The sequence below is a fragment of the Nematolebias whitei genome, chromosome 14 (assembly GCF_014905685.2).
Source record: "Nematolebias whitei isolate Nwh7 chromosome 14, NemWhi1, whole genome shotgun sequence".
Taxonomy (NCBI): domain Eukaryota; kingdom Metazoa; phylum Chordata; class Actinopteri; order Cyprinodontiformes; family Rivulidae; genus Nematolebias; species Nematolebias whitei.
In genome coordinates, this window is record NC_056511.1 from 6,281,479 (window position 1) to 6,302,863 (window position 21,385).

At 39.2% G+C, this 21,385-nt stretch overlaps 1 protein-coding gene across 1 annotated transcript; it reads right to left on the reverse strand.

Annotated features, from left to right (window-relative positions):
* Nucleotides 1-10,939: 10,939 nt before the first annotated feature.
* Nucleotides 10,940-20,064, reverse strand: lrrc32 (leucine rich repeat containing 32). The gene is made up of 3 exons (XM_037687245.1): nucleotides 20,012-20,064; nucleotides 17,470-17,623; nucleotides 10,940-12,834 (listed from the first exon to the last, which is right to left on the reverse strand). The coding sequence occupies exons 2-3, from the start codon at nucleotides 17,575-17,577 to the stop codon at nucleotides 10,969-10,971; spliced, it is 1,974 nt and encodes a 657-aa protein (XP_037543173.1). The 5' UTR covers nucleotides 17,578-17,623; nucleotides 20,012-20,064; the 3' UTR covers nucleotides 10,940-10,968.
* Between the last annotated feature and the right edge of the window lie 1,321 nt (nucleotides 20,065-21,385).

The window sequence follows — 21,385 nt, forward strand, 5'->3', positions numbered from 1 at the left end:
TAAAAAACTAAATTAGTTTTTAAATTGTTTTCCTGTTAGTAAAATAAAACAACGTGTTTGCCCATGTAGCTGACGTTGTTATGCCAATCAGTGTTGCCAGATATAATTGTATTTATACGCTAGTTTTAGGGTAAATCAAATATAAAACAGTTTGAGGATCTCCTTTCACCAAAAATAATAAAAACTTTGTTTTTATTTAATTAAGCAGCTCTTCGTCTGATCCAACATAATTTGGATCAAAATACTTCAGTGTTAAAGCGGCAGGATGATATATTGTCATTTCCTATCTGGCAACCCCAATACCAACAAGCCTGCAGAGAGCCCTGTGTTGGAGAACCAGCCCTAGTGGTTTAAAAACTGAGTTTTAAAAATCAAAATGGCCGAACATTCCTCAAAGGAAGTTATTTGTATTTTGCTCAGTTTGTCAACCTAAATGTTGTGGATGACTCTCAGCTACTACCTCACCAATTTGGAGCTCATTTTATGTTAAATTTATGGAGTTGTCAGTTGTGTTTGTTAGAGCATTAGCTGTGGCAGCCATTTTAAACTGCACTGACTTCAATCAGTTTTCCATCCGATAATTACTTTGTTTTAATAAAATCTGTCCGGTACGTGGATCATGAGATATTTTGCTAACAGACAACCAGGGGTGACTCCAAGTGTTATTGTCAAGGTTGTATGTGGTGGGCATGACTCTCAGCTACTACCACATCAAATTTTAGCCCAGTATTTGTAAACATTTTTGAGTTCTAGCTAATTTTGTGGGATTTTGCTAAGGTTGATTAGCTGTGGCGGCCATTTTTCTTTGACTTCATAAGTTCAGTAATGAAATTCTGATGAGCCAGAGACCACCTGATGGGAATGATTATCAATTCTATTAATATATTGTGAAAATATCCAGTTGTGCTTGCTGTTAATCAAATAGCTGCTGTCGGCTGTGAGCCATTGTTCTCTTTGGACGCCATCTTTGCTCCTCCATGACATCACAGATGGAAGAGAGACGGGACAGGAAGTGGTCCTCTAGTTGTCTTATCTTATTTAATCTATTTACTTTATGACTGGAACATTGGGGGGGTGGGGGGTGTGTCATTTTGGATTTATTGGTAATTTTAAATTTAAATTATTTTATTGTGAAACGCACAAAACCTCTAATCAAAGTGCAGCCACCATAAACTTGTGTAAAAGCCAGAACTAATTGATTCAAACGTCACTCGAAGATAACTAAGTTTATGTACTAAAACAACAAAATACTTATTTTTTTAATACAATCAGAGCTTCTCAAGTTCTGTTTTCAGGAGTCTAAAGATTATTTTGAACATAAAGGATCTAAAGATGTTTTTATTTGTTTGCAGATGTTCAGACTCATCTCTCACTTTCCCCTCCGGTGGATCATCGGTGACCACCTGCTCTTTGATCCGCCCGGCTCTTCTGATCTCAGCAGGACCGGACCCAGGTCCAGGTCTAATTATGAGTCAGCGCCTGCTCACAGAGGAAAAGTGACTGAGGTCTGTTTCCACTTTAGGAACCACAGAAATGTTCTTCCTGTGATTCTGTCGTTGCTCACAAACAAAAATAAAAGGTGGAAAACAGGAGTATTTGAAGGGAAATGATGCCTTTTGGTGGAGTTGGCCCAGCAGAACCTTCTGATGGGTCCACTGTGGACAGGAACATGGCGACCGATGGTGACCCGGTTCCCCCAAGAAGCCTCCATTATTGTCTATTTTTCACTTTTCCCCGGAGGCCTGATGGAAAAATAAACTGAGCCTGCCAGAACTTCAGGGACGCAAAGATGGAGGCGCTGAAAGTTCTGTTGGAGTCTTACTCAGAAACATTTACGGTTCTGATCCAATTGGCCAGTTCTCTTCCTTTGTTGTGTTACATATAAATTTTACAAATAAACCCAGAGAAGAAGACACTTTTATTAAAATAGGATTTTATAGTAGCAAAAAGTGAAAGGTTGTAAAATGACAATAATAATAATAATAAATTAATAAACTATTTGTAGGGTTTAAAGAAAAATTAGAACTGAGGGGGAAAAAACATGTTAAAAAACAGAAACTTATATAAAATTAAAAAAAAATAAAGTTCAGTGCGGAGCAATCAGCAAACAGAGGATTAAAAACAAACAGGAAGTTACTTGGAGAGGAAAGCGATTTCAAAATTAAACAGGAAGTGAAGCTGAGTAGGGAAACTAATATCCAGGCAAAAAGCTGAATGACTGCAGAAATCTGGTGAGAAGCTGAAACTGAACTGTTCCAGCTGAACAGAGCCAAAATTAGCTAAACACAAGCTAAAAGCCAAACTTAGAAAAACAATAACTAAAATGTAAAACAAGCTAAACTATAACTAAAACCTAAAACTGCAGACGCTAAGAGCTAAATTCAGTGAAGCAAACTAAAAACTAAGCAAAATCAGCTTAAAGCAGAAACAAGCTAAATCATAGCTAAAAATATGTAACGTAGCAACGATAAAGCTAAACATTAGGTAAAAGTCAGGAAAACAGTAGCTGAAATAAAAAAACAAAAACTATAGCCAAAAGCTAGAATTAAACATTCGAAATGTAACTGCTAAAATTAGCAAAACAGAAACACTAAGCTAAATTTAGCCAAACAACCTAAAAGCTAATTATAACAAAACCAGCTTGAAGCAAAAACATAGCTAAACACTTGTAAACTAGCAACAGCGTAGCTCAACTTATTAAAACAGTAGGTAAACACTAAACAATAGCTAAAAAAAAAGTCAGGAAAACAGTAGCTGAAAGCTACACCTAGCAAAACAGCAGCTAAAAAGCTCAAAAGTGCTTTGACAAAAATGCAGATGATCTGCTGAAGTTTTCAGAGAACAAAGTTTTTGAAGGAACTGAAGAAATCTAAATGCATGTTTATCATGACATTTTGGAAATTACAAGGGTCACAAAAACAAACTCAAAACACGCGATTCCTAATTGAGAAAGTTTAGACGTAAAAATAGTAAAATTATCACCAAAAACACGGAAGTAATTAAGATCAAGAAACAGCATTAACACAGTAAAAAAATTAAAAATATATATTTTAGTTTTATTCTCATTCAGGCCTGAAGAACCACTAAAACAGATGTTGTGGACTCCGGCCTCAGTTCTGACTCGGCGATGCTGTTAAATGACGACAAACAGCTAAATAAAGTGGGCAGCGGCTCCTTCGGCTGCAGGCCGCAGAAAGGCTGCCCTTTATAATTAAAGCCGTTCAGAGACCTCGTTTAAACACCGTCTGGACGGGTCCAGATTAGATCAGAACATTTCAGCTGGGACTTCCTGTAGCTCCGAAGTGAAAAACGAAACCAGAACCGCTCATTTATCTTGAGCCCATCTGTTGAGATTAAAGGCAGAACTTTGACCCAACACCCAAAAAAAACCAAAAAGCTGGATTCCTTGAAGGAGTGCACGTCGCCCGCCGCCTCCGACACCAGAGTTTTTACTCTGTTAGCACTCAGAGTCGACGTTGAGGACGACTCTCAGCCACCGCCACACCGAACTTCAGCTCAATATGATGCAATGTCTGTGTTAGCTGTGACGGCCATCTTGAATCAGGTTGACACTAGAAGTTATTGAGTTGTAGACAAACAGCCAGTGATTATTTTCTAGTTTCCTTAAAATCTATCTTGTGGTTCAAGAGATATTTTGCTAACAGAGACATGATTGCATGATCGCCCGCCTTTCATGACTGAGCAATAATTAAAATTGTTTAGGTTCTTTGAAATTCTCCTGATTCTAACATTTCGATGCAGCTTCCTGCCTCGACAGTGATGAAGAGGCTTTTTCCTCTCCGACGTGAAACAGGAAGTCGGTCGGACGACTTCCTGTACCACTTTGACAGTAAACTAGGTCCAGTAAGCCTCTCCTGGGAGGGGGTGGAAGGGGAGGATCTGAGTCACCGCTGCTAAAAGCTTTTTGTTTGACAGATCAGATAAAGCTGCTCGAAGTCAGAAGAACATGAAAGCTCCAACCCAGAAGAAGAAGTTCAGTCTGGGTGGTGAAAAGAGCTGAAATGTTCCTTTAAATGCATCGGCTCAGGAAAAGTAGCAGAGAAAAGTGAAGTCAAACCAGAAATCAGTGTGAACGCCGAGTCCTGAAAGTAACGACACTGGAACTGAGAAGCTGAAGTCTAGACAAGAGGAGGCAAAATGAACAGAACACGAGCTAAAACTAATGGCAACACATTGAACAGTAGCTAAAATTAGCAGCAAACATGCTAAAGTGTAAATGACTCAAACAGCAGATATTAGCGAAACAAGAGCTAATGAGCAAAACAAGCAGTGAAATTAGCTAAATATATGCTGCAATTGGCAAAATTGTCACTACATGTAGCAAAAACAATCCTAAGGGTAAAATCATATAAACATAAGCTAAAGTTAGCAAACCTGTATCTGATATCAAAAAAGAGCAGAATAGATGCTAAAAGCTAAAAGTAGTCAAACTGAGTTAAAAGCTAAAGTAGTAACATGGAAGCTAAAGGCTAAAACTAGCTAAAAGTTGGTAAAGGCAGCAGAACAGTAGCTAAGAGTATCAAAACAATAGGTACAAATCTAAACAGAATCAAATGCTAGCAAAATATTAAAAATAGCATAACAGAAGCTAAATGTAGCTGTCTTGATACAGTAACAGTACCTTACAGCTAAATGTAGCTGAACAGTAGCTTGGAGTTAAAAAAAAAAAAAAAGCAGAACTATGTTTAAAAGCATAAACACAACAGTAGGTAAAAGCTAAAAATAATCAAATCATAACTAAATGCTAAAAATAGCAGTACAGAAGCTAAACGTAGCAGAGCAGTAGCTTAATGCTAAAAGTAGCTAAAAGCAACAGAAAGTGAGCTAAAAGTTTAAAGTAGCACAACTGTATTTTTACTTAAAGCTCAAGAAAACATTTGCTACAAGTAGCAAAAGTAGTAGAACATTAGCTAAAAGCTCTCGTGGCTCAATGGGATTAACCCGTCTAAATAAAGGTTGAATGAATAAAAGCTCTAAGTAACAGAACAATACGTCAGCTAAATGTTGCATAAAATGTAAGCAGCTCAAGCAGCTGAAGCAGATTTCAAAGAAAAGGGATTTTTGGAGGTTTGAATGTTCCCATATCTCAAAGTATTTCTATGGACACATTTTGAAATATACAAAACTCACAAAAACCAAATCACTCCTCTGAACGAGGTGAATGTTGTGATGTGTAAAAATAAAAAAAATTGAACGATTGGAGAATCAATCAATCAATCAATCAATCAATCAATCTAACTTTGTCCATAACATTCCATTAAACTGGAGACTCATCTTTGACATCTGGCTCGTGCATACAAAACACGTTAAGTGCCATGAAACTTTTAAAAAGCTTTGCACAATAACATTTTAAATACGATGGATGAAAAAGTTTGGTTATGAGGCGACGCTCACAGGGGAGCGAACGACTTTGTTTCCATTCTTCTTAATTAAAGGGACCAGTCTTCTGCCTGATGCAGCAGTTTGATTAATGGTTGCAGTGGATGAACTGGGTCATTATAAACCTGCGCTGCCTTTATGTCCAGAGCCTGACTACAGATCTGCAGTTTGCATTTGTTGACGACCAATTATTTTAATAGTTTGACCACCTGGGACAACTGGTCCCCGTCTCTGTGAGACCGTATTAAAGGAAACACTTTGAACCAGTGACCTGAACACCTCACAGAGAGTTTGCTACATTAAAGCTCCTTACATGACTCAGAAGGTGGAGACGCTTGTGTGACTTTTTTTGTAAATACAGTCAGTGTTGGATTGAAAGGTCAAACGTCATCAATTATTGCTCCGAGGTTTTTAAATTCAGTCAGCTGTTCCACTTCCTGTCCTTTTAACAGAACAGTTCTGGTGCTGGCTGCTCCCAGTCCACCTCCCAGAGCAGGCTCTTCAGGTCGAGGAGTGAACGACCTAAAGGGGATCGCTGCAGGACGACACCTCTCTGCATCCTCGCTGGTCAAAGTGTCTCAACTACCAGTGGCTGCAGGTCTCCGCTTCTTTTTCTATCAAGTGAAAACAAACATTTTATAACCCAGGCTGGGGGGAATTATATTATTTTTATCATTTACTATGTTCCTCATTTAGCAAATTACACCATGTCAAAGAAACTTAAAGCAACACCATAGTGGTAATTTTATAAATTTCCCATGACCTAGGCCGCCCAAATCCACCTCTGGAAAGTGAAACGTCAACAACTGAAAGTACCGTTCTTTATATTTGTCATATTCAAATAAAGATGCAAAATGTCAAAGTACTTCGTCTGGCTCAGTGCAGATGCTGCTAATGGCTTGGTGTAAAATATCACTCATATCTGCTACTTACCTAAACAATGTTTTAAGTTTACTAGTTGAATAATTGATTCATCTAATAAAACATTTCAGTCTAATAAAAGAAAATGTTTTTATAGGAAGAACGTTGGTTGTTGCAGCTGCAACAATTGGAGGTTCTGAATCAAAAAACTAATTTAAATAAATAGTTTTTAATCTTCTCGCACTGATTTCTTCCTCACACTTGCTTTAATTTAACAAATATTAATAATTACAATTATTAATAATTACTAAATTTTTATTTCATAATGTATATTTGATGATTGTTTTCAGATGGAGTAAACAGAATCACTTAAAATGAAGTAAAATATACTTTCTCTGCTGACATGGAGATCAATGGAAACAATGGAGGGACTAAAATTAAGCTGCAATTAGTTGAAAAACAGCTGAAATTAGCTGAAAAGGAAAAACAAACTTAAATTAGCAGAAGAAAGCAGAAATATATATATTGAAATTAGCTTAAAAACTTTTTACAAGAATTAGCTGAAAATGCTAAAATCATCATCAAAAGAGCTATATGGTAGCTGAAAGAGCAGAAAAAAGCTGAAAGGAACAGAAAAAAGCTGAAATTAGCATAAACAAGTTAATAGGCTGAAAGTAGCAGAAATTACCATAAAAATATTAAACCTATATGAAGTTATCTGTATCTGAAATTATCTGAAACGGCTTAAACTTTACTAAAAAAAAAGCTAAATGGGTAGCTGAAAACTAAGGTAGAACAAGCCAACATAAGAAAGCAGAAAGAAAATGTTTGCTCAATTATGCTGAAAGAAGCAGAAATGAGAACAAAAACTGTGGAAAGCATCTGGAAAAGGCTGAAATTAGCAAAAAAGAAAAAAAATCAGTTGAAAAGTAGCTAAAACTGTAGAAAGAAGCTTAAATTTCTAGAAGGAAAAGGAGAAAACATCTTTGCTGAATTAGGCTGAAAAACATAGGGTGCAAAAAATGTGGAATTAGCCAAAACAGCTAAAATTAGCATAAAAACAGCTAAATAGTATCTGAAATAGCAGAAAAATCTGAAACTTGCAGAAATAAGCTGAAAGGAGCGTAAAAATATTAAATTAGAATAAAAGAAGTTAGAAGCACAAAAATAGTTTATAGTTAGCAGAAAGAACCTAAAAGGATCACAAAACGGCTGAAATGAACTGCAAGTAGCTGAAAAAAGTTAACATTTGCACAAGGAAGCTGAAAGAAGCTGAAGCAGAACAAAATATGAAGGGAGCAGTAAAAGACTGTAAACAGATCTAAAAATCTGAAGGATGTAAAATGAGCTCAGTTCATTTTCTATGAGAAAAAAATGGCAGAAAAGGCTAAATATTTCAAAAAGCTAAAGTTGGCACCAATACCAAAAGTTATAGCACCCTTCTCCTGAAAGAGCTGAACATTTTGATTTATGATTTGTTGAAATAGAGCAGAAGTTGTGAAACGAGAAAGATGCCGAAACAGGTACGGAAGAAAATGGATCACAACGTGTGAACGCTTCGTAAACATTCACACTACGAACAAGCAGATCAAGAAAAACGCCAAAGTCTCAGGACAGAAAACTGAATGCAAAGACTTTACAAGATTACATTTTATTTTGGGGTTATACAAAGAAGGAACGTTCCACTGTAAAACAAAACAACTGTTCTCTTCATCATGGGTGGGTTTTATTCATTTAATTTTTTACATAATATAACAGCTGGACATGCTTCAAGAGTAAAATAATAAGAAGTTACACCTGTAGATAATAAAATCAGTCATTGGGTTTCAGAGTTCAGGTTTACTTGTGGTTATAAAATGTGTTCAGAATGTTTCCTTTAAACAAACATCAGTACATCACAGTTATTTATGTTGGAGCTTAGCCCAGAAAAAATTATTCAAAATGGCACTTTTCTACATTTTCCTGTTCGACTAACAGAGGGAGCACCGTCGATCTGGGATGAACACAAACAACACAATGTTCTAATGTCCAGCTTAGATATACAGTTCACAAAATAAATTACATTTACAAACCTTCGGCTTAGAATACCAACAATATTCATCTTTTAGTGTCAACAGTCGCAAAAGTTACAAATCACACAAACACAGAAGTTTAAAGTGCAAATTATAAATTATATAGTTGTAATAATATAATAAACTGCCGTCTTGAACACCTTCATCTGTTAATATTTTATAAATAAAGAGCATTTTCCTTCACAAACTTGTAGTGTTTTCTTCATTTTCAGCTTCAAAGGCAAATCGTGTTTTGCTGCAGATTTTGCCTCAGTTTGTTTATTGTCTGTTGCAATCAACTTTAAAATGTCCATCTTGCTCAAATATTCAATTCCTGAAGCACACAATGATGTAGAAGATTGATACCACTCTAATATCTGTACTTAATCTTTGAATGGGGCATAGAACTCACTTAATGTTGCATGACGACTGGAAACAGAGGTCTTCAAATGAGATATTTGGAAATTTGCTCTTCCAAGGTTCCATGTTTCCAGATTTCCACATGTTTAACAATAAAATCTAATTACAACCATAGTTATGTTTTATTGCTATTTGGAGGCAATAAATACCTTTAAAAAACACATTTAAAAACTTGAAGATTGACGTGACCTGAAAACATTTAAGACCCTGGAGTATATCCATTGGAACAAAAACCCCTGAAGGATCCAGGATCCTTTTTTTTTTTTTAAATATCCATAGAAAGTTTGTATCTAAAGGAAAAAAATATTCTTGAAACTTGTGATTGTAAGAATATGTAATAAAACCCTTTGACTTTAGGAACATTTGGATTTGGAAAACATATGATCCTAGTAAAATAGGACCAGTGACACTCATGAGTACCCTATAATCTATGAATCAGTTACTTTAGACCCATTGAAGAGGACCCAAAGAACATGGAATCTTTGGAAGTAAAGGATTTGGGATCGTAGGAACCACGAAACACTGTTTTTTTTAGGGAATACAGGGGATATTGTAAAACCTAAAGACTCTGGGAACATTGGAAATATGGAACATGAACCATCTGGAACAGTGGACCATGAAGCCACCCTTGAATTAGAGGAATGTTTCCTGATCCACAAAGAGAGTTCACATGAAAGCACTCACTTTGGGACACCCATGACTGAACTCATGAGTTGCAATATTTATTTCTACGTGGCATTATGATGAGGATCAGTTCCTCTAAATCTGAGGCCATGGTCTTGAGCCGGAAAAGGGTAGAGTGCCCTCTCCGGATCGGGGAGGAGGCCCTGCCCCAAGTGGAGGAGTTCAAGTATCTTGGGGTCTTGTTCATGAATGAGGGAAAAATGGAAAGAGAGATCGATAGGCGGACAGGTGCAGCATCTGCAGTGAAGCGGGCGCTGTACCGGTCTGTCATGGTGAAGAGAGAGCCGAGTCAAAAGGCGAAGCTCTCAATTTACCGGTCGATCTACGTTCCTACCCTCATCTATGGTCATGAGCTTTGGGTTGTGACCGAAAGAACGAGATCTCGGATACAAGCGGCCAAAATGAGTTATATACAAAAAGAGAGATAGGGTGAGAAGCTCGGCCATCCGGGAGGCACTTAAGAGTAGAGCTGCTGCTTCTCCATATCAAGAGGAGCCAGTTGAGGTGGTTCGGGCATCTGGTTAGGATGCTTCCTGTACGCCTCCCTGGTGAGGTGTTCCAGACACGTCCCACTGGGAGGAGACCCAGGGGAAGACCCAGGACACGCTGGAGGGACTATGTTTCTCGGATGGCCTGGGAACGCCTTGGGATTCCCCTGGAGGAGCTGGACCAAGTGGCTGGGGAGAAAGAAGTCTGGGCCTCCCTACTTAAGCTGCTACCCCCGCGACCCGACCCCAGATAAGTAGAAGAAAATGGATGGATGGATGTGACATTATGACCCTACACACCATGTGAAATTTGTCATAGTTACCATACAGATAAGTGAATGGTATCAAGTTAGAGAACAATTTCAGTGAATTTATCTTTGGAAAACTTTAGCTGAAAGTTCTGCTGATGCTACAGTCTGCCGAAAGTGTTTTAGTGTCACTTCTTCAATTAACTGAACATTCACCAAGTGGTGTCAGGTATACATTTAACAGTGCTGTTTAAAATATAAATATGTATCTAGACAGAAAACCAAAGGTTTGATTTTGCTTCTTTCAAGCTGGCCACACTTCGGTATGTTCGTTGGAAATGTTGACTTCAGAGCTATGCACCAGACGGAGACGGTCAGATGGTGTTTCGGTATTTTCTTGGCTCTCTCTGTTCCTTCAGGTCTCTAAAGTCATGAGTGTTTGGGAAAAGCACATAACAAAAAAAGTCCAAATTTCTTCCAAATCCACCTTTCCTTCTGTCGGAGCGCACCGTAAAAATTGAAAGACGCATTTCCTTAAAAGGGACTTTCAGATGCTGCATGAAACTGACATGCAAAAGTCCAGTAAAAAGTCCAATCTGTTAAGAATGTCTGGCATAAACTGCTGCTTTCAGTAGTTTGCTTGCTTATTTTCCACTACTGCTTCATGTAAGGCTTGTTTTTGCCAATCAGTGACGATTCTTTTCAGTGGCGATCCCTCAGATTGTTCTGAAGTCTGAATGGCACCAGACCACATGTTCACATTTAAATCCTTCAGTATACAGAAGTTTGCACACGTGTCTTTGATTGTGATTCTTATTATGCACGAAATCCTCTTCTGTGCTTTGTTCTCCTGTAACAGCAACATACACCCAGCAGCACCGCAAGGACAACCAATACTGAAAACACCGCTACAACAACTAGTGTGTAGTTTGTGGGGGGTGGTTGGTGGCACATTTCCTTGGTCACCCTTTCAATGTTGACCGGCTCAGAGTGCTCCGAGTGAACGCAGGTCACTATTTCGATGTCGGGAACGATGACGGAAGAGTGCTGCATCATGTGGAGGAAGGCGAGGTTGTCGCAGCAGCTCAGAGGGTTGAAGCCCATGTAGAGGGTCTTTAGGGAGTGTTCCAGGGCGAGGATGGTAGAGTGGTCCAGGGTTACCAAGTTGTTGTTCTGTAGGTTGAGGGACTCAATGGCAGACTCTTTGCTCCATGTTGGAAGAGTGTTCAGCTGGTTGGTGGACAGGTCAACATGTTTGAGACACTTCAGTAAGGACAGGTCTGGGTTTAGACTGGACATGTTGTTTTCCCTCAGGACGAGGTGGACCAGAGTATGTTCCAGACCAGAGAGCGAGTCTTTGTGGATGTCCAAGCCCGGGTTCAGGGACAAGTCGAGTAATTTCAGGGGAGTGTTTGTAAATGCACCGGCAGGGAGGGTCTTTAGATTGTTTTCAGAGAGGTACAGGAAGTGCAAATTGCAAACAGAAGAAAAGGACACGCAGCCAGAGGAATTCTTTTGGTTCGTCAGAGTTGGTTCAAGCTGGTTTTGCTCAGAGCCACAGATCTTCAGATTGTTCTGCTGGAGCTGCAGGTACTTCATGCTCGGCAGTCGTTGAAATATTTGGTGGTCCAGAATCGAGAGGTCGTTTCCTTGTAAGAAGAGCTTTTTCAGCGAAGGCAAAGTGTTTTTACCAAAAGTCAGACTTTGCAGTGAATTATAGCTGAGATTAATAATCTTCACTTTATGTAAAAGGCCTTTAGAAGTGGCAGAAAACGAGCCGATGCAGTTATTACTCACGTTCAGGACCTCGAGGGATTTCATACAGTTAATAAAATACTCTGGGATGCTTTTGAATTTGTTGTAACTCATGTCCAGGTACCTCAAATGATGAAAGATCAAGTTCGTCTGGTTTTCTGGACCACCTGTGTTGTTGACTGTCTGAAGACGGTTCCGTGAAACATCCAGAAACTCAAGCACGTTGTTCTCTGGGAGAAGAGGGAAATAAAGCAGTTTGTTTTCACTCAGATCAAGAGAGCGAAGTTTAAACGAAACGTTTGATTCCACACTTTGGAAAAACTCCACGCTGTTCTTGCTGAGATTTAAAAATGCCAAGTTGAAGAGATTGAAATCCAAAATACACGTGATTGAATTCTTGGACAAATCGAGCTCCGTCAGATTATCCAAGGAGTCAAAAGCCCCGTCTTCGATCTCCAGGATGACGTTGTTGTGGAGGTTGATTTTCCTCAGGGACGCCGCTCCGCCGAAGGTGTTCCGAGTTATTTTGGTGATGCTATTGCTGTTGAGGGAAAGGTTGGCCAGGGATGGGGATTCAGCCAGGAAGAAGTCCGACATACCTGTGTACAAACCGTTGTTTGAAAGGTCTAGAAACTCCACGGCCGTAAGAGGTCCAACGTTTATTTTGGAGTGGGCAAAAACATTTAAATGATTCTTGGAGAGATCCAACACTCTCAGATCCTTCATGTCTCTGAAGAGTCCCGGCTGGATGAAGTGAATCCTGTTGGAATGGAGGTTCAGCCGGTGGAAGCCCGTGTGGAACCCTAAAGTTTCCTCGGTGAGGTTCTGAACCTGATTTCGAGACAGATCCAGCATTTGGACTTGACGAGGAAGGTTAATCGGCACGCCTCTGAGGCTCAGATCACTGCAGAGCACATCCATCTGGACCTATGAACAAAAGACAAACATACAGGTCCGATTAGGCCGGATCGTGGCCGAGGATCAACTCATGAGTCAACGCTTTGGCAGAGATTTTTTTTACATCTGATGAAGAAAAATAAATGTTTCTTTTAAACTGAAATAAAGTTAATCAGCAAGGAAGAAAAAACACCTCCCACTTTTATTACTAGAACTTGTCATGTTCCATCTCTTTTCCACCCTAATAAACTGAGATATTCAGGTTACTGAGTATACTTTCTAATAGAAACCATATGGCAATGGGTTCCAGTGTCCAAAACCAGCTCATAAAGCTGCCTCCTCCCGTTTCTCTCTGAAGCAGAGTTCATTTACTTTCTTGGCAAATTTAATGTGTTGTGAAAGTGGCATTCCTCGCTGCTGACAAGCTGGTTCTAAACAAAAACACAGATCTGTTCTCTGAAGGCCAAAATCTCTCGTATCCGCTATCGCACAAAAGTAGGATATTTTTCCAGTTATTTCCACATTTCATCAGCGATACCTCTGCAGTCTGCGTAGAAGGCAGCAGATTACGCTCATAATCTCTGATAATGTGTATTTAGGTCTTCTTATGTGTAACAACTCATTCCTTTTAAAGCCGGTTGCATTGGGCAAAACTAAACATTAAAAAGTTCATGTTTTTGAAGTTTGACCAGCAAACACGAGGATTCAAGAGTTAAGAGAATTAAAAACTGTCCAGAGTTTGATAATCTACTTAAAGTTCTGCTAACAATGACACCAGAAACAAAAACTAGATTTAACTTTGGGAGAAAAGTTGGAAAACTTGTCTGTTTTCGGGCGGGTGTATCTTCAAGCCTACTCTGTTTTATCACCTAATTCTTCCCTGCTGTCATAAAAGATGGATAATCATGTAAATGTTGTGTCTATGAGTGCGTTTGTCTGTTAGCAAAGTAAATTTCTGATGCACGTCTACAGCTGACTGACATTTAGAGTATTCATGATGGCTGCCACAGCTAATCCACCGTAGCAAACACAAACGACTATAATGTACTTAAGTCATCAAAGTTCATGTTCAATAATCCAGATAAAAAAATCCAACAAAGTTCAGTCAGGTCCTCTGGACGTTTTGTTTTTTTGTTGTTGAAATGTTTCGTCCTTCATCCAAAGGACTTCATCAGTCCGAGGAGACACAAACAAACTCAGTCCCAGTGTGGTGCTTGTGGGACTGAGTTTGTTTGTGGCTCCTTGGACTGATGAAGTCCTTTGGATGAAGGACGAAACATCTCAAAAGAAGAAACCGTCCAGATGATCTGACTGATCGACGCTGGATATACTTCAGTCAGTTGTACGGACATCGGGTAAAGTTTGGTGTGGGAGTAGCCGAGAGTCATCCTCAACACATACTCCAAACACGAACAAATCATGGTAGACGTTTGATTAAAACTTTGACAATAACGGTTGGTGTCAAGATGGCTGCTGCAGCTAATCCATCTTAGCAACACAAAAATGGCTATAACTGTTAATTTATTGACACCGAGCTAAAATCTTAGTGCGATAGTAGCCGAGATTAATACCAGCCACATAATACGAGCGCCAACAGATGTCATGTTTTAATCTTAAGCATGGAAGGCAGCTGGTGGTGTCGTTTACTTAAAAAAAGAAACAAGCATTATGCTTGACGTAAGAGGACATAAAAATAGAAACTAAAGAAATAAACCTGCCATGAAAATGTTTATAAAGATAAAAGATCGACTTTTGTCGCCCTCTCCTGGTTGGTTTAAGATGCTTCAGCATTGGCTTCATTTCTCAGACCCTAAGGCTTCCACATACATATTTACTGATATTTCTGAATTGTTGCTAGATTTATAGCTGTTGATTCTTTCATTTGTAAACTTTGGTTTGTCTTTATGCAATAAATAAAATGTTGAATATAAAAATTAAAGGTTATCGTGCTGTCCTCGTTTATTTTTTTTTTATGTTCAGACACGTTCACAACCACCAGAGTTTTAAAGTATTTAGCACTGAATTTTCCAACTCATTTCCTGAGTCTCACATCAAGGCCCACCCTTCTTTAAATTCGTTATTTAATTTTCCTCAGTTTCTTTATCCCACTGAAATCGCACTAATCTGATGTCTCAGTGAGCAAACAAAGGCAAACACTGCTCAATAATTTAAATCGAGCTTTCTCAAAAAGCACAAAACAGGTCATCCTAACGGCGTTCAATCATTTGTAAAAGAAAAAGGTGTTTAAATTCCACTGATCTACTTTTAGAAGCTCGTTTTGTGCCATGAGGCATACGAGGAGGTCAGTTTTAACAATAATTGGTTTGTTTTGCAGCTCTGTTGGATAGCAACGGTAATGACAGGAAATAACTCCAGGATGGACCCAAACCGGGGATGTTGAAGCTCTTCCTGTGCACAGACAGTGCACGTTACAGAGCTGTACAACCAGGATCATTCTCCTTTATTTGTGACAAAAACATTCACTGGTACACAGAAAAACACCATCTTGCACGAGAAACTGCATCAATATGTCCCAGGAATTTTAATAACGCACAAAATATTCTTTATTTTGACTTAAAACCCGGACCAAGCTGAAAATATTCCCAAATACACAAATCGTTTCCTCCTATTTGAAAGTAATTTGCAAAAGCCTGCATCTACGAGCTGCTTTGGGAACTAACCCGTCTGCTTTTGAGAATAAAAACTTTTGTATTTTGCTCGTTTTAAAAGGACTTCTAACACCAGTAAGATTAAAATGGATTGGAGTCGAGTAAAAAAAAAATGTTTAAAAAAACAGAAAGTATTTGGAGATGTTCCAGAGTGTTGGTTTTGTGAACATTACTGGATTTTCTCCTGACAGTTTTTATAAAATACATAAAGAAAAGGAACGAGAGAGGTCGTCTCTGGGCCACCTCGGCTGTAAAAAGCTGAACTGATCCTCGGGTATTAATAGAAACATTGATGACCACAAAAACGTGACGCAGTTTTACTTTCGGGGTGAAGCTATTTTAAGAAAAGACGACTTGTTTTGTCCGTGCTTTTACTTTCACGGGTTCATCCGAAAAGAATTTAAAAATAAGTGATAAGTTTGTTGAAAACTTTTAGCTTCTTATTTGAGCTGTTTTCCCACATCGGTGTATAAAGTGCGGTTGTATTCCTTTAAAGGGGTAGTCTGGTGATTTTTGAAGGGATTCTGTTCAATTATCAATATTTACTTAATCACGGAAAAATCCAGGCTATGCTAACGGTTAGCCAACTGAAAGCCTATTTTATAAATTGTTTTTCAGGCCTATAAACAAACTCAAAACAAACAAATAAACGTCGGCTATGCTAGCTAAAAGTTTCCTCCACCCCCGGCGCACCGACCCTCAGCACCGTCAGTGTGCCCCGATCCGTCTGCGCGCCGTGTGTTAGCATAGCAACACACAGCGACAAACTAAAACAAACAAGAAAAACTGTAAAAGTTTGATATAACCTAAAAAAATTAAAAAAAATCACAAGAAAACAAACTGGCTAGCCGTTAGCTTAGCCGCTAGCCTAGCCTAGCTGAAAACTTTTGCCTCTCTCTTCATCCTTCGTGCTTTCTAACTGGTCTCGGCTGATGGATACCAACTGCTGACAACCATCACTTCAAACAATGACCAGATGATCACTTTAAACTATAGCCAGTTTAGCCGTTATGCTAGCTGAGCTCACATGCAAATCCCTCTCCCTCCTGACTGTCATCAGGGTTCACATGATCCACCTTGGTGCACGTGACCTCAGCGCATGTGGTGTGGATCAGGCCAACAAACAACAACGATTAAATAATAAAATTAAACAAGAGTTCAGTTCAGCCCCGTTTGTTTTTGTTTACTTTTAGGATCACGTTGTTCCGGATGAACCTACAACAATTTTCACGAGGACACTTCAACTCTGCAGTTCTTCAAACGTCATGAAAAAAAAATCCTCCACTGCTCCTCGGAAACGATGAGTCATCTTTAGGAGGTGACGAGTCACGATTACGGCTTTGATTTGAGACAGATGTTTCAGAATCAAAGCAGCCGATTTCTGAACAGGAAGAATCACAGTTCACCAAAGTTCACAATGAAACCGTCTTTTATCGCCCTCCACCATGGAAGACGGGCGAGCGTGTAATTATGAGTTGTGTAATTAGCGGTGGATGCTCTGAAAGGTGGCGAGAACATTTCTTCAAAGATAGTTCATCCTAAAGCACGTCGCACAAACAAACAAACGTTTAATCATCCAATAAGATCATCACCGAGGCCTTGTGGGTCATTTTGACCCCAGGGCAGCAGGAGGGTTCAATATTCAGCCATTCTTGAGCACAGTTAGATTTAACAGGTAGGAAAGTAACGACGCACCGAAGAGCTGTTCAAAACCGTAAAGCTGAGACTTTAGTTTAGTTGAAGGGATATTACATATCGGACAAAAAACGTTTTACATCGATCTTTCTGAGGACTTCAGATAAAAACACGTTGAATCGTTTTCGAGTAACGTTGCAAAAATTCACGTTTACTTTTATTTTAAATCATAAAATTAAAAAAAAAGGGCTCAAACCAATAACTGCAGAAATAAAAACAACTTTTCAAAATAAAATGAACCGCAGCAGATTTTGAATCCGTTGCCACGGGCAACAATGCAGGTAAAGCTGTAAACACTCACCACTTGGCACGGACGGAGGTGGAGGGGGGCCCGCGGGGTCTGGGGGGGCCGCGCGAACGCCACGGAGCAGCCCACCGACAGCAGGAAGAGCAGCTGGAAGGCGGCCATGGCGCTGCAGAACGCAGGGAGTCCAGAGCAGACGGATCAGAGAGCCCTGAAAGCAGGTTGAAGGTGGCGAGTTAAAAATAAAGCAGCAAGGAAGTGTGCGGCGCGACTCTCTGACCTGTTCATTTATTTATGCCCTAAAACACAGAAAGGGGCTTTTCTGTTTCCTCTCGCCGCCTCGGGCACTTCTCATTAGAACATGACTGAGCGATTAGTTTCTCTGGAAGTTGTCGTTTTCAAATTAAATAAGAGGCCGTTGTTGAACGAGTCGTCATTTTTAGCCCTAAACAAAAACAAAAACAAAGAAAACGTCATGGATGAGGTCATGGTAAGAACCCACGAGGACGTCATGTGATGAACACGCGAAAACTTCACACAATCTAAAAAGTTTTTTTTTTTTTAAAAAAAAGGTAAATCTGTCCCTGACTTTGAACAACAGAGAAATTACTTTTCTTCACTAATCATTATTGAAAACTATAATTCAAACAAAGCTATACCAGATGGCGCAAACCGAGTTTACTCCGGTAGTTTTCCGGATATATTTATACAAAATTCTAAAATGCGGGTACGCATTCGATGTAAACAAAACACTTTTTTATCCGTTTGCTTGAATCAACAAACCCGAGTGCACAGCTACACCAAAACGGACGTCGTGAAACCAAACTCCACGGATGTTGCCACAGTTCACCTGCTTTTAGCCACTTCGGCTGTTTTGGAGAGTAAACAAACACACCTGGTAGGTTAACGGAACCAGAACGGTCAATAAAAATAAAAGATTTAAAAAAAAAAGAAATTAAATTCAAACATTTCTTTCCTCACGTTGACGTGTCTTTGAATTAAAAATGTGTGATGAACTAGCTGGTGTGTTTGTTTACCTACAGAAACAGCCGAAGTGACAGAAAACAGGTGATATTTTTAGAAGAGCAGTTTGGGCTCAAGAAGTCAATTTTAAAATATTTTTACAATTATTATTATTTTTTTAATAAAGCAAGCTGACAAATATTTTTACATGGAGTGCAGACATATAATAATATACAATAATGAACATATTTTGAAATGAAAAGCATAAAAATGTTGACGAAGATGATAAAAGCAGCTAAATATTTGTCTAGTTTTATTTTTAGTTTGTCAGTGAGAGATGTTGAAACAGGAAGTTAATTTTCCACCATTACAGTCGTTTTTGTAGCGTCCCTCATCTCAAAAATACAATATTATAAACTTTCATAACTCCTGGGGCTATACAATACTTTTTAAAAACTTACTCAATTCTTTCTTTTAATTTTATTAATATGTTGATTTCAAAGAGGTGCTGCAGCACCACCAGCGCCCACAGTTCATCCTTCATTTAAACCCCGCTTTAAACATAAAAAGTATCAAAATTAAAAAAGGGACAATTCTGATGTTTCAAAGTCCATTTAATATTCATCGTCTGAACTCAAAAGATTTATTTACACCTCCCCTGTATTACGTGTGATCCGACCGCAGGTTTAAAATCCCACAACAGAGTAACCTTTGAAGTCGACCAGAGAAACCACGTGGCTGCAGCGCGCGTGAAACATGCGTTCTGCACACGGGAAGCGGCGCCGGAACCGTTTCCACATGTTTGTGCGTTTGTTTTTCTTCTGTTAGGACCGTTTCACTCAAAATAAATTATAGAAGCAGAAAGAAATGCTTTCCGAGAATTCATTTTTTGTCGGGAAGAATGCATATCGCCCGCCGCCTGTCAGACTGAGCTCATGTGATCCGATGACAGATTGAGCTGTTCAGGAAAAGTCTTAAAAAAATACAATCATAAAAGCTTGGCCCTAAAAAGGAAAGATTCGTGGACGCACATCCAGCGATTACTTTCTGAGAGTTTCATTCAAATCCATCCAGGCGTTCAGGAGATATTTTGCTAACAGACAGAACAGAACATTGTGTAGCGACAGGCGAAAATAGTCTATTTTAGAACTTAATTTTATGATTTCTTAATGAGTTCTGGTACGAATATAAATCATTTTAAAGTAACTGCAGCTGTTGAATGAATGAAAAGCAGCAAAACGGACATTTTTTAAAGCTCTTAGACAAAAAGTAGAAGAAATGTTTAAAAGAAAAAAAACGATTTAGTTAAAAACGAACATTCAACCACTTATTTTCAGCACTTTTTCCAACGTGAAAACAAAGTTTTGTTTGTTTTCTGTTATAAATCTTCTTCTCAGCCGCTTGGATTTTAATTTGGTCTCTTTAGACACTTGCAGCTTCGGTCACAGATTAAAGTTGCAGGAAACGGAGCTTAAACGTTTAAAAATGTAAACGAAGATAAAACGAGAGGAGAAAGAATTCCTCTTCACTAGAAGCTGTAAACTTCGGCATCTTTTTGAGGAAACATCTGGCTGTTTCTTTAAGCGCGCACACGGGATGTGAAGCGTTTTTCTCCTGTAAGAACTTGGACGTTTACCTCGGAGGACGACTGGTCTCAGCTCCACCGGACCGAGCGGACCTCACATCCTCAGAGCCCGGTTCTGGGTCCAGTCGCTCCAGCTGCTGAGTCCGGCCGTCGACATCCTGTCACAACATCCCTCTGCCTCTTCCTCCTCCCACTGCTCGGGGGAAACGCCAAATAAAGGACGGGTCCGAGCAGAAGCCCCTCCTCCTCCGCCCGGAACGTTTCCTCAGAAAAACACCGGCTCAGCTTGGAAGTCGAAGCTTCTCTTACACCGTTATCTCGGTCTTTTCTGCCATTTTTAAATAATAACCTCATTAAGAAACGGTTGAGTAAAGATCCACAAGTTTGTGTGAGGAAGAGGAGAAATTGAAGGAATGCACGTCACCCGCCGCCCCTAATGTTAGAGTGTTAGACTAAAATCACCCACTGGAGCTGCTTTGGTCAAACCTGGTAAATAAAATTAAAGGCGTCTCACACTCTGAGCTCAAAGTATGCGTCATGAACAACTCAAAGCTACTACCACACAGAGACTTCGCTCAACATCTGTAAAAATCACTGAGCCGTGGCCATTTTTGTGTTTGATCAAGTCAGTGAGCTGTGGCGAGAATCTTAAATCAGGTCGACTCTAAAAGTTAATCAGATGTAGAAGGAAATCCGGTGATTGTCTCCTGAAAGTTTTATTAAAATCCGTCCTGTGGTTCAGGAGATAGTTTGCTAACAGACAAACAGAGTGGACCCCAAAAGTTAATGTCAGTTTCCGAGGCAGATCTCGCACGGTCAGTTAGCGCTCAGTCTCAGCTACTACCAAACTGAATTTTAAATCAAAATCTGTAAAAATTACTGAAATGTGGCTTTTTAGTGTTGGGAAAGGTCGATTAGCTGTGGCGGCCATCTTGAATCAAGTTGACTCAATAAGTTTAAAAGTTGTATTTGTTCATCCAGTGATTATCTCCTGAAAGTTTTATTAAAATCCGCCCAGTGGTTGATGAGATATTTTGCTAACAGACAGGCACGCCGAAGCCTGTGGAGATGAAGTGGATCAGATCTCTGGCTTATCAAAATAAATAAACAAAGAAAACAAAGAGTTGTTTTTAAATGACCAGACAAAGGATGATCCATTTTGATTAATTTTGATTTTCAGGTCCAGTTAAAACATCCATGGTTACGTCTGTCCGTCTGTTAGCAAAATATCTCGTGAACCGCAGATTAGAATGTAAGACAAAAAAAAAAAGTCATTAGATGTACAACTTGTACTCGATTCAAGATGGCCGCCGCAGGTATTCGACCTTAGCAAACAAACAAACAAACAAAAAAAAAAAAGTACGGCTCAGTCACTTTGACAGACGCTGAGCTCACGGTTGCGGTGGTACTGGTTGAGGGCCATAC

Bases quoted from the DNA above. Each gene is read 5' to 3' on its own strand.
- lrrc32 (XM_037687245.1), bottom strand. From the start codon at position 17,577: ATGGCCGCCTTCCAGCTGCTCTTCCTGCTGTCGGTGGGCTGCTCCGTG. The intron at 12,835-17,469 runs GTGAGTGTTTAC...TTTTGTTCATAG, and splicing joins ACCTCCGTCCGTGCCAAGTG to GTCCAGATGGATGTGCTCTG.